Source organism: Eptesicus fuscus, chromosome 24, assembly GCF_027574615.1.
Source record: "Eptesicus fuscus isolate TK198812 chromosome 24, DD_ASM_mEF_20220401, whole genome shotgun sequence".
NCBI lineage: Eukaryota > Metazoa > Chordata > Mammalia > Chiroptera > Vespertilionidae > Eptesicus > Eptesicus fuscus.
In genome coordinates this window covers 4,633,807-4,647,062 of record NC_072496.1, presented here as the reverse complement: position 1 = coordinate 4,647,062, position 13,256 = coordinate 4,633,807, and the positions used below count along the sequence as shown (strand labels likewise).

General features: G+C 50.9%; 1 protein-coding gene across 2 annotated transcripts in view; it reads right to left on the bottom strand.

Annotated features, from left to right (window-relative positions):
* The window catches only part of MAP3K21 (mitogen-activated protein kinase kinase kinase 21), a 30,684-nt gene that overhangs the window by 3,574 nt on the left and 13,854 nt on the right, over positions 1–13,256 (bottom strand). For both annotated transcript variants that reach the window (XM_054712946.1, XM_054712947.1), the window contains exons 2-7: positions 12,167–12,347; positions 10,899–11,047; positions 7,941–8,116; positions 4,486–4,726; positions 1,959–2,081; positions 787–937 (exon numbers count right to left, since the gene is read on the bottom strand). In XM_054712946.1, coding sequence (XP_054568921.1) covers positions 787–937; positions 1,959–2,081; positions 4,486–4,726; positions 7,941–8,116; positions 10,899–11,047; positions 12,167–12,347 — 1,021 coding nt within the window. The remainder of the gene's footprint in view (positions 1–786; positions 938–1,958; positions 2,082–4,485; positions 4,727–7,940; positions 8,117–10,898; positions 11,048–12,166; positions 12,348–13,256) is intronic.

Genomic DNA, 13,256 nt, shown 5'->3' with positions numbered 1-13,256 from the left:
AACGACTTAACTTGAACTAATAACGAATGAGTATGATACACTCATCCTAGAAATGGAAATCATATTCAGATATCTCTACAGTATCCTCATTTTTAAACTTTCTATCTTATTATTTATTTTTAAAATTTATCTTTATTGTTGAAAGTATTACACATGTCCCCCTTTCTCCCCCGCTACTGACCCCCTCCATCCCGCTCCCACCTCCTCCCCAGGCCTTCACCACACTCTTGTCTGTGTCCATGGGTTAGGTATGCATCTACACTGAGTGGCCAGATTATGATCATCTCTGAACGCATAATCTGGCCACTCAGTGTATATCCTATAGAATAAAAGGCTAATATGCAAATTGTCCCCTTGACCAGGAGTTCGACCAGCAGGCAGGCCAGCCAACTGCCCATGCCCCCTCCCCCTGGCCAGGCTGCCCGGACCCCACCCATGCACGAATTCATGCCTCTAATATATATATATATACACACACATACTGAATGGCCAGATTATTATGCATTCAGAGATCATCATAATCTGGCCACTCAGTGTATACATGTAAGTTCTTTGGTTAATCTCTTCCCATCCCCCTCCCCCCTTCCCTCTGAGATTCGTCAGTCTGTTCTATGTTTCCGTGTTCCTGGGTCTATTTTGTTCATCAGTTTATTTTGTTTATTCGATTCCACATAGAAGTCTAATTTTTTTTTTTTTTTAAGCTAAGTCTGGCCAAAATGCCATGCTTGAGAGGGTGCTGGCATTTGTCGCAGTACCCACCGGAGCCACCAGGTGGCGCACACGCACCTTTCTTTGCCATCGGTTCTGTCTTTCATTTGGATAGAACTTGGTCCCCAGGTGCAACCTCTCCTCTTGAAATTCCTTCTCACATCTTCAAATTCCTCCTGTCGGCAGACCGTGTTCCTTCCCCACGTCCTGTTGCTTTCATCCGAAGTCACTAGACAGGGAGCATCACTCATTCATCAAGGAAGAAACTTTAAAGTCAGAAGAATCAAGTCATTTGTAAAAAAAAACAAAAAACCTACCTTACTCAAAACACATAAACAATGAAGCATAAAAATAATCAATGATTTCTTTCACTTTACCAATGGTGAGCTTCCTCTAATGAGAAAATTAGCACCAACATTGAAATAAATTAAAAGAAAAGGTACAAAATCTAGGCACATTAGTAGCAAAGATTGGATTATTTATGTATCCACTTAATATTTCTGTGACGGTTAGGGTTTCACTGTATTTGGGGGAAAAATAAGAGCCAAGCCCGGCCGGCGTGGCTCAATGGTCCAGCATCGACCTACGAACCAGGAGGTCACGGTTCAATTCCTGGTCAGGGCACATGCCCGGGTTGTGGGCTCGATCCCCAGTAGGGGGCGTGCAGGAGGCAGCCGATCAATGATTCTCTCTTATCATTGATTTTTCTCTCACTCTCTAAAATCAATAAAAATATACACTGAGTGGCCAGATTATAATGATCTCTGAACGCATAATAATCTGGCCACTCAGTGTGTGTGTGTGTGTGTGTGTGTGTGTGTGTGTGTGTGTGTGTATTAGAGGCCCGGTGCATGAATTCGTGCATGGGTGGGGTCCAGCCAGCCTGGCCAGGGGGAGGGGACATGGGCAGTTGGCCAGCCTGCCTGCTGGTCGAACTCCTGGTCGAGGGGACAATTTGCATATTAGCCTTTTATTCTATAGGATATATATACACTGAGTGGCCAGATTACGATGCGTTCAGAGATCATCATCATCTGGCCACTCAGTGTATTTTTTAAAATATTATCAATGGAAGAAAACTAGATTTAGGAATGTAAGACTAAATTTTGTTTTCACAATAGTTGTGACACCTATTCCATGTCAAATGCTCAGTTACAACCAGTTGAACGAATGACAGAAACAGACACAGGGCCCGGGGTGGTGGGGGTGGGGGGGTGGGGGGGGCGGGCGGGGGTGAGGGGGGCGCTCACGCTGTATGGCCCGGAGCCGCGGGATCACCGTGGGGCTGCTGGGCGGGCTGGACCCGCTGCTGTTCAGACTCCTCCGTTTGTCCAGGTTGGGAGAGGCCTGCACGGTGATTTTGTGCTGGAAATCTGTCAGACGGGAGAGAGAGGAAGAACTGAGATTTCCTGGTTGAAAGTTATTTTCACAGGCGCGTCTTCAGCACGTAGCAATCCGAGCAAAAACTGCCAGAGAGCCCGGCTGGGGGGCTCAGGGGTTGAGCATCGACCTATGAACCAGGAGGTCAGGGTTCAATTCCCGGTCGGGGCACATGCCCGGGTTGTGGGCTCGATCCCCAGGGTGGGGCGTGCAGGAGGCAGCCGATCCATGGTTCTCTCTCATCCTGGATGTTTCTCTCTCCCTCTCCCTTCCTCTCTGAAATCAATAAAAGCATATATATTTTAAAAAGAATCCTTTAGCCCTAGCTGGTTTGGCTCAGTGGATAGAGCGTCGGCCTGCGGACTCAAGGGTCCCAGGTTCGATTCCCGTCAAGGGCACGTACCATGGTTGCGGGCACATCCCCAGTAGGGGGCATGCAGGAGGCAGCTGCTCGATGTTTCTCTCTCATTGATGTTTCTAACTCTCTATCCCTCTCCCTGCCTCTCTGTAAAAAAAATCAATAAAATATCTATAAAAAAAAAAAGAATTTTAAAAAAAGAAAATAAAAGTACTTTGTGGTCACAGCACTTTACAAATGGTAGGTACCATTGCTACCTGTAAGGGAGGGGAGGGGTCCCGACAGAGCTGTGCAAAGCACTATGGGAATATATGAAAGAAAGAGCAGTAGTAGCAGACGGAAGAGGAGACTGTCTTAGTAAACTGTAAAAAATATATATATATTTAAAACCCAGACACAAGTAAGAGACACCCCGAGTGTTCTGGCGTGCCTTCATCCCTGATGGATTTCCGAGTGGCGGGGATATTTTTACAGCCCACTCGGGGCAGAGGTTACCGTGCAGATTTCATCTGGTGACAATGCAAATAGTTTCTGTCTGGTCAAAAAAACCATCCCAAAGGTTACGGTTTATGGCCATTCCGGGCATTAACCGGGTTTGGTTTTAACCCAGCAGGTCTAACCCTCACATTCCTGTACTAAATGGCCCGTAAAGACCTGGTCCCGCTAACTCGGTGAGTGGAGTGAAATCTCCGGCACGTGTTCATTTCAGATTTGCAGAACTGTAGTGTGCTTTATTGAAAATCGTACCTGAAAGAATCACCTAGTATTTGTGTGTGTGTTTTAATTTTTTTAAAAAAAAATATTTTTATTGATCTCAGAGAAGAAGAGAGAGAGAGAGAGAGAGAGAGAGAGAGAGAGAGAGAGAGAGAGAGAGAGAGAGAAACATCCATGATGAGAGAATCATGGATCGGCTGCCTCCTGCACGCCCCCCACTGCGGATCGAGACCACAACCCGGGCATGTGCTCTAACCGGGAATTGAACCGTGTCCTCGTGGTTCATAGGTCAAAGCTCAACCACGGAGCCACGCTGGTCGGGCTGGGTGCTGCCTTCTATTCTGCTCAGTTTCTCCTGACACATGTGATCCCTTCATGTTCCCATCACCATGAGTTAAAAACATTTTTAAAAGCTTCCCCAGATTTCCTGGTTTCTTTTTAAACCCTCAGATGAAAGTAATTAAAGTGTTTGATACATCTTGTCAGAGGTGGTGGCAGCACCATCCCTGTCCCAAATGACCACGTGACACTAAAGATCCCCAGGAAGCAGTAACCCGAACGATGAAACAGCGACAGCTGAGGGCTGTCCCGGACTTTCGCCAAGCCATGCCATGCCACGCCACACCACGCGGGGTCCATGCCATCAGCTGCACAGGAATTCTGCTTTTGTTCCACAAAGAGAAAATCCACTAACCCCTACAAACAAAATTACTGGAGGCTTAAATACTCAAATGCCGCCCTGGCCGGTTTGGCTAAGTGGATAGAGCGTCGGCCTGCAGACTGAAGGGTCCCAGGTTCGATTCCCGGTCAAGGGCACATGCCTGGGTTGCGGGCTCCATCCCCAGTGTGGGGGGCGGGCAGGAGGCAGCGATCCATGATTCTCTCTCATCATCAATGTTTCTCTCTCTCTGTCTCCCTCTCCCTTCCTGTCTGAAATCAATACAAACATATCGTATCTAATAAAGACAGGATATGCAAATTGACCGTAACTCCGTGACAAAGCTGGTGGTGCCCACAGCCAATAAGGAGGGAATATGCAAATTGACGCGACCAGGCGCGAGGCGGCTCTAGCCGGAGTGAAGGCGGGGCCGGCAGCCAGGGGAAGGAAGGCCTATTCTTGCACGAATCTTCGTGCATCGGGCCTCTAGTTTAAAAAAAATAATAAAATACACACGCGTGTGCCACGCTCTGGTTCACGCGGCAGCTCGTGGCTCACAGCATGAGGACCTCCCTGTTGGAGGACCTCCTCCCCTCCCCATCGCTTCCCGGTGTCATGGCCACGGCGCCGGGCGGCTGGCCCCGGGGTGTCCTGCGGACGGGCCCACCTGAGGGCAGGCTGATGCGGTGCCCGTCCTTGACCTTCAGGCGGCTCCTCCTGAACTTGCCCTTCCTCCGCTTGACCTTGGGCTTCTCCTGGTTGAGCTGGAAGATGAGGATGTTGAGCTCGCGCTCCAGCACGTCGATCTCGCGCTCCGCCAGCTGCTGCTCCCGCCGCTTCAGCAGCTCCTCCTGCGACTTCTGCTGCAGGGCCGCGCGGCTCAGCTCCTCCTCGCGGGACCGCAGCTCCTGGGACGGGGCGGCACCGGCGTCACGGGCCCGGCAGAGGCCGCCTCTGCAGCCCCGACCCCCGGTTAAACTCCATTCCCACGTTTCTCTCTCCTGATCTCCTGCCCTTCTAACCACCTGACGCACCAAATGTACATGAACACATGGCAACAAACCCCGGATGCGCGTGATCCACCCTAAATGAAGGTCACGGTTCCATTCCCGGTCAAGGGCACATGCCCGGGTTGCGGGCTCCATCCCCAATGGGGAATGTGCAGGAGGCAGCCGATCCATGATTCTCTCTCATCATTGATGTTTCTCTCTCTCTCTCTCCCTCCCTTCCTCTCTGAAATCAATAAAAAAATGTATTTTTTTTTAATCACTGGCCTAAGACTTCATGAGAGAAAAAAAAAAAGGTCAGAGAGAAAGCAGCCAGAATGTTCTTATTTGAATGAATTTTAAACATTCAGAAGAGGAAGAATAAAGAACAAAATACGCCCTAGCTGGTGTGGCTCAGTGGATAGAGCGTCGGCCTGCGGACTGAAAGGTCCCAGGTTCGATTCCGGCCAAGGGCATGTGCCTTGGTGGCAGGCTCGATCCCCAGTAGTGGGGCGTGCAGGAGGCAGCCGATCCATGATTCTCTCTCATCATCGATGTTTCTAACTCTCTATCCCTCTCCCTTCCTCTCTGTAAAAAAAATAATAAAATATATTTTTAAAAAATACACCAACGTAAGGGGTATTCGAACCCCGTGGGATGCTTTGAACTGGGGAGGCGCCCACCAGCCTCTCTCGGTGGCTGACTAAGGAGTCCTGTGGGCTGAGTTGCTTGGCACAGCCCCTTCGCATGGCAAACCCCGAGCCGGGGGCAGACGTTAATCATTAACGGCGACGGGCCTTCAAAGACACCCCGTGCGCCCGGCGCACAAAGGCAGACGCGGAGATAAGACGCCGGGAATGCAGGGAGGAGCCGGTGTCTGCGGGGGCTGCCGCTCGCTGAGTAACACGGGGCTCGGCCAAGGGCTCGGCCGTTAATTCCCAGTCGGACGCCTCCCACCCGGAGCAATCAGTGGAGGAGAAAGGGAGATAGAGCACGCACCCGGGCCGGACTCCAGCCAAGGGATGCAGCTGGGGACCTCTGAGCCAGAGAGGAAGGAAAAAGATGGCACAGGCTTTCACGGCGAACCGGAGGCTCGCGGGACGCCCCATCGGTGCCGCCGTTCCCGTCAGAACAAGCGAAGGCACAGGGTTAGCACAGCTAAACAGTGAGCTCAGCCCGGCCAGTGTGGCTCAGGGGTTGAGCGTCCACCTAGGAACCAGGAGGTCAGGGTTCGATTCCCGGTCAGGGCACAGGCCCGGGTGATGGGCTCCATCCCCAGTGTGGGGCGTGCAGGAGGCAGCCGATCCATGGTTCTCTCTCATCACGGATGTTTCTATCTTCCTCTCCCTCTCCCTTCCTCTCTGAAATCAATAAAAAAATATATTTTTTAAAAAGTGAGCTCCAAGGGTAACAAAGGAACTACTACAAACCCTCAGAAGGGAGCAGGAGGGCATGCTTTTTGATGTTCACACCACACGGAATGAGAATCAACTCGCTAGATACACCTCCATTGATCATTAATTAAAAGTAAGCCAATAGCATAAAGGAACCATGGATTATGAACATTACTTCCCAATTTTAAATTCTGTGATTTCAACTTTCATTTTGTCCTCGGAGTCCTCTCCCATTCCCCCCAAAAATCTCTTTTTTTATTTTTATTTTTGCAATGAAACGTCTAATTTTAGAATTCCTGAAAACAATTTAGGAGAAGTACAAAAAAAAAAAAAAACAAAAAAAACAAAACAACCCCAAACATCAGTCTTTTCTGTTTCACTTTAAGTCAGCCAATTGTATTAACGTTTCCAGGAAACATGTGAATAATAAGATCGCTGATAATGATCCTTCTGAGAACGCAGGATTGAAGGTCACTTCCCAGGATTGCTTCACTCCTGATGCCCGGGCTGGGGCTGGGAGGGGGGTGGCGGCTGGAGCCGGCCCCAGGCCTCCTAAAGCCACCCCTTTCCTGGTTCTAAGGCGAACGCCGAACTCTCACTCAGCATTTTCCTAAGAAGCAGGCTCCCGTGCCGGAGACGGTGTTTGTTCCCGGGACATTTCAGGGTGCAGAGGCCCGAGAGCAGAGGTCGTGCGAGCCGTGTCCCCGGCCGTTCTGAATCCCTCCCGGTGCCCTTGACTCTGTGTCTTTGGGACACAGTATGTCCTCGGTGGAGATCACGGCCCCCTCCCAAGCTTTCCTGCCCGGCCCCCCGATCACCGGCTCCCTCACTCTCAGTCCTTCCGGCCCCTTTCCTGCGGCACCCGATAAACGCGGGTCCTGGGAGCCTGCGCCGCCCTTATCCGGGCCGGACTGAGTCATTATGATTACTATTATTATTATTACTTGCTCATTTAATTGTCCTCCATCAGCACCGAGCAAAGTGCAAGGCACAGTACATGGGAGGCATCCAATCGAGACAGGAACGAAGCCCGAGCCACGTTTCTGCCCAGGCTCCAGATGTGTTTTTTATTTTTATTTTTTTAAAGATATTTTATTGATTTTTTACAGAGAAGAAGGGAGAGGGAGAGAGAGTTAGAAACATCGATGAGAGAGAAACATCGATCAGCTGCCTCCTGCACACTCCCTACTGGGGATGTGCCCGCAACCAAGGTACATGCCCTTGACCGGAATCGAACCTGGGACCCTTCAGTCCACAGGCCGACGCTCTATCCAACTGAGCCTCTATCCACTGAGCCAAACCGGTTAGGGCGGAATGATAATTTTTAAATTATAATTTTTAACGTCACCTGAGGATATTTTTTTACTGATTTTTTTTAGAGAGGGAAAGACAGAGAGAAATATCGATTGGTTGCCTCCTGCACGTGCCCCAACCATGGCCCAGGCTGGGGATTGGGCCCGCAAGCAAGGTACGCACCCTTGACCGGAATCGAACCTGGGATCCTTCGGTCCGCAGGCCGGCACTCTACCCACGGAGCCAAACCGGCCAGGGCTACGTTTTTCTTTTCCGATCACACATTTCAAGAACAGCCCTCTTTTTGTTCTAACTAGAAAGCAGGAATCCATAAATATTGATGTCTGGAAACATTTCAGAATAATGCCCGCTGTAGCTCGTGATTCCTGTCTTCCATCACCTTCATACGTGTGCGTGTACGAGGCAATGTTCTCCATGCGTGTTCTCACCTTTTCCTTGGTTCTCAGCTCATCGAACATCTGCTGGATTTCCAGCTTCCAGTCGTCCTGCATGGAATGGAACGACTCCTGGGGCATTTCCGTCATGACCGCCCCTTCGATCGCAGTCAGCTGCTCCAGGATTAAGGCAAAGGACGGGCGGATGTGAGGGTCTGGCTGCCAGCATTCTAAAACAGACAAGAATCTCATGAACACCGTCTCTCAGCAGAGTTCAGATGATCAGCCCCTGTGGACAATGATTTTTCTAAAGACTGTTCTTTTTTAAAAAAATATATATATATTTTTATTGATTTCAGAGATGAAGGGAGAGGGCGAGAGGGATAGAAACATCAATGATGAGAGAGAACCATGGATCAGCTGCCTCCGGCACGCCCCCCTACTGGGAATCGAGCCCGCAACCCGGGCATGTGCCCTTGACCGGAATCGAACCCGGGATCCTTCAGTCCACAGTCCAACGCTCTATCCATTGAGTGAAACCAGCTAGGGCTAGCCCCGTGGTCGGCAAACTGCGGCTCGCGAGCCACATGCGGCTCTTGGGCCCCTTGAGTGTGGCTCTTCCACAAAATACCACGGCCTGGGCGAGTCTATGCTGAAGAAGTGGCGTTAGAAGAAGTTTAAGTTTAAAAAATGTGGCTCTCCAAAGAAATTTCAATCGTTGTGCTGTTGATATTTGGCTCTGTTAACTAATCAGTTTGCTGACCACTGGGCTAGCCTATCAATGCTTTTGAACATTTTATTTTACAGTGTCCATGCCAGTGGCATTATTGATTTTTTACAGAGAGGAAGGGAGAGGGATAGAGTTAGAAACATTGATGAGAGAGAAACATCGATCAGCTGCCTCCTGCACGCCCCCTACTGGGGATGTGCCCGCAACCAAGGTACATGCCCTTGACCGGAATCGAACCTGGGACCCTTGAGTCCGCAGATAAGGCTCGTGTTGTCTATGTTACATGACATTAATATGTGGACATGTGCTCTGATGCCCGGCCATGCAGCTGCCCTGGCCAGATGACTTGCTGACAGAGAGGTCTGTAACTCAGCTCAAGAAAAACCAAAGCCTCTAAAATATTATCACCGCAAGCAAGGTTCTAAGAAACAGCCTAATCATTAAGCAAAAGAACTTGCTGCTTACAAAAAGAGTTAGTTAATTTTTAAGGGAGAAGCATCCAAAGGTATCGGGCCACGGAAAACCACGCCGGCTGAGACGGTTAAAACGCTTTTGATCATCAGGTTAGATTTACAATCGCGGGTTCGGAGCCAGCTCAACATTGTCTTTGAATTCCACGCGTGTTCGCGAGGAAAACTTGATCACCGTGTAGTTGAATGTCGCACCTCGATGAGTCACAGATAAAATGGGACTGCTTTTATATCACTTACTTCATCAAAACGTGACCTGAGCAGAAACCGGTTTGGCTCAGTGGATAGAGCGTCGGCCTGCGGACTGAAAGGTCCCGGGTTCGATTCCGGTCAAGGGCATGTACCTTGGTTGCGGGCACATCCCCAGTGGGGGTGTGCAAGAGGCAGCTGATCGATGTTTCTCTATCATCAATGTTTCTAACTCTCTATCCCTCTCTCTTCCTCTCTGTGAAAAACCAATAAAATATATTTTAAAAAATATTTTTAAAAAAAACAAACGTGACCCGACATCTAAGGTCAAAGTCGAGGTTTCTAACTCTAAGGCAGTGTAAGTACGTAAAAGCCTTTGAAAATTAGAACCACAGAAACTCCTTGGTGAAAAAAAAACAACATAGAATGCTTGCCCTGGCCGGTCTGGCTCAATGGATAGAGCACTGGCCTATGGACCGAAAGGTTCCGGGTTCGATTCAGGTCAAGGGCACATACCTCGCTTGTAGGTTTCTCCCCGGCCCGGGGCCCTGGTCGGGGCATGTGCAGGAGGCAAGCGATCGATGTGTCTCTCTCTCACATCGATGTTTCGCTCTGTCTCTCCCCCTCCCTTCCACTCTCCCTAAAAATCAATGGAACTGGATCCGGGTGAGGCTGGGTCCCGGGTCCGGGTGAGGCCACACGCCCCTGGGTCTGGGAGAGGCCACACGCCCCTGGGTCCGGGTGAGGCCATGTGTCCCTGGATCCAGGTGAGGCTGGGTCCTGGGTCCGGGTGAGGCCTCGCGCACCTAGCTCCGGGTGAGGCCACGTGCCCCTGGGTCTGGGAGAGGCCACGCGCCCCCGGGTCCGGGTGAGCCCATGTGTCCCTGGATCCGGGTGAGGCCACGCGCCCCCGCGTCCAGGTGAGGCCATGTGTCCCTGGATCCGGGTGAGGCTGGGTCCCAGGTCCGGGTAAGGCCACGTGCCCCTGAGTCAGGGTGAAGCCGTGCCCCTGGGTCCGACCGAGACCAAACCAGAGGGAGTCGGACCTCCGTTACCACCATTTGTCCACCATCCAGAGCTGAGGGGTCAGTGCTGACATGTACACATAAGGAACTGGTGGACATTGAAATTGGGTCTCTAAAGAACTGTTGGTCCAGAAAGAAACTCACTACAGACTGACTCATGTGCCTGTCAGCATAACTATTATTGCTCGTCTCACATTCAGTTCTTACAAGTATATCTCTAGTGACATATGATCTCGCTCATCTAGAGGAAATGATGAACAACACAGACTGATGAACAAGAACAGAACCAGAAACAAGGAGGCATCGATCGGACTATCGGGCCTCAGAGGGAGGATAGGGGAGGTTGGGGGGAGGGGGGAGAGATCAACCAAAGGACTTGTGTGCATGCATACGAGCCTAACCAATGGTTAAGGACAACAGGGGGGTGGGGGCATTCGTGGGGAGGGGTGTGGGATGGGAATGGGGGGATGAGGACAAATATGTGACACCTTAATCAATAAAGAAATTTAAAAAAAAATCAATGGAAAAATATCCCCAGGTGCGGATTAAAACACAAACATACATATATAGAGATTATAGAGACAGGGGTGCCCAGTACCTTTCATGAGCTTGGCAAAGGGCTCGGGGCAGGTGGACGGAATGGGCAGGGTGAGCTTGTTCACCGCCACCCCGTAGGCCACGGCGAGCCCGTCGATGCCGCGGTAGGGGACCTCGCCCGTGAGCAGCTCCCACAGTAGCACTCCGTAGCTGGAAAGCAAGGTTACCATCCAGGTCACCGGGACACAGCTGGGGGGCAAAGGTGTCAGCACCCGCCTCCCGCGGCTCCCAGGGACCTGCTCTTCCCAGAAAGCGGTGGTGGCCCTCGTCCCGGGTGAGAGGCTAACGCCCCAAACACAGGCGTCCCCAGAAACCAGCGGAGTCTTCGTCACAGGCATTCCAGCTGCTTACTGAGCGGGAGAGCGCGGGGGCAGCGGCGACTGAACGAGGCGGGGCCAGCCCCACGCCCCACGCTCCACGCCAAGTAATGTGGCTGCTCTCCTTTATTGTTTTTTTTCTTGTAATATATTTTTACTGATTTCAGAGAGGAAAGGAGTGGGAGAGAGAGAGAGAAACATCCATGAGGAGAGAGGATCATGGATCGGCGGCCTCCTGCACACCCCACCCTGGGGATCGAGCCCGCAACCCAGGCATGCGCCCTGACCGGGAATCGAACCGTGACCTCCTCCTGGTTCGACGCTCAACCACGGAGCCACGCCGGCCGCCAGTTATAACCAGTTTTCATCAAACCTCCCATTTAACAAGAAGGTTCTCCTATCAAATGGAAGCCACGACCATGAAAAACCTGAAGGTACCTGCCCCCCTGTGATGATACGATCAAAACGATAAAACCCTCCCTGGCCGGCTCGGCTCAGTGGATAGAGCATCTGCCTGCGGGCTGACGGGTCCCAGGTTCAATTCCGGTCAAGGGGCACACGCCCAGGTTGTGGGCTCGATCCCCAGTTGGGGACGTGCAGGAGGCAGCCGATCAATGATTCTCTCTCATCATGGATGTTTCTCTCTCTCTCCCTCTCCCTCTCCCTTCCTTTCTGAAATAAAAAAATTTTAAAAAAAAGTATTAAAAACAAAACAAAACTATAAAACCCTGTCCCAAAAGGCCTCCACAACCCACCATGCTAAGAATGGCTGAGTCATGCTCAGAATGGCTGAGTTATACTCAGAATCGCTGAGTCGTGTTCAGAATCGCTGAGTCGTGCTCAGAATCGCCGAGTCGTGCTCAGAATCGCTGAGCACTTTGGGGCTCATGTAAAGGACGGACAGCGACCCGTCTCTGCAGACATCCGCAAAAGCCCAGGGCCCGGTGCTCACCTCCAGATGTCACTTCCCTTGGAGAACAGGGACGACTTGATGACTTCCGGAGCCATCCAGGCGTAGGTGCCCGCCGCGCTCATCTTCGTGGTGCGGTGCCATTCCCGCGCCAGCCCGAAGTCCGTGATCTTCAGCGTCTTGTTGCACATGTCGTCGTGCTCGATCTTCTCCAGGAGCAAAACTGAAAACAAACAGAAACAACAACAACAACAAAAAAAAAACCAAAGGTCAGATATTTTCATGATTTTTATAATTTTCTCCAGTCGCAATATTTCCCGGGCATTTTCTTTTTTTTTTTTAATTTTATTTTTAAATATATTTTATTTATTTTTTTACAGAGAGGAAGGGAGAGGGATAGAGAGGTAGAAACATCGATGAGAGAGAAACATCCATCAGCTGCCTCCTGCACACCCCCTACTGGGGATGTGCCCACAACCAAGGTACATGCCCTTGACCAGAATCGAACCTGGGACCTTACAGTCCGCAGGCCGACGCTCTATCCACTGAGCCAAACCGGTTAGGGCCTGGGCATTTTCAACACAATCTTCCCTGCAGTGGGGAGAATACACGAGAATGAACTTGAGTTTTATCTTCCTGACATCACTGGTATCATAACCGAGAGGGGGGTCCTTGATGCCTGAAGTTACAAGTTTTTGGAAAAAATCCACATAGTTTAGCTCAATACTCTTTCCCCCATCCCCCCAACCTCCCTTTTATCTCAGAGAGGAAGGGAGAGGGAGGGAGAGAAGCATCAATGATGAGAGAGAATCACTGATCAGCTGCCTCCTGCACACCCCACACTGGGGATGGAGCCCGCAACCGGGGCAAGTGCCCTGACCGGGAATCGAACCGTGACCTCCTGGTTCACAGGTCGACGCTCAACCACTGAGCCACGCCGGCCGGGCGCTCCCAGGTATTTTTATCAGGGAACCCCACTCTAATGCTCTCGGTATGTACTTTTAATGAGCTGGACTGGAGAGATAAGGAAACTGAAACCAGCCACGCGGTCATCTGACCAAGGTCCCGCAGCTGAGAAGCAGTGACGCTCAGGCAGTCTGACCCCAGGGGTCATGGTCCTAACTGTTGTCTA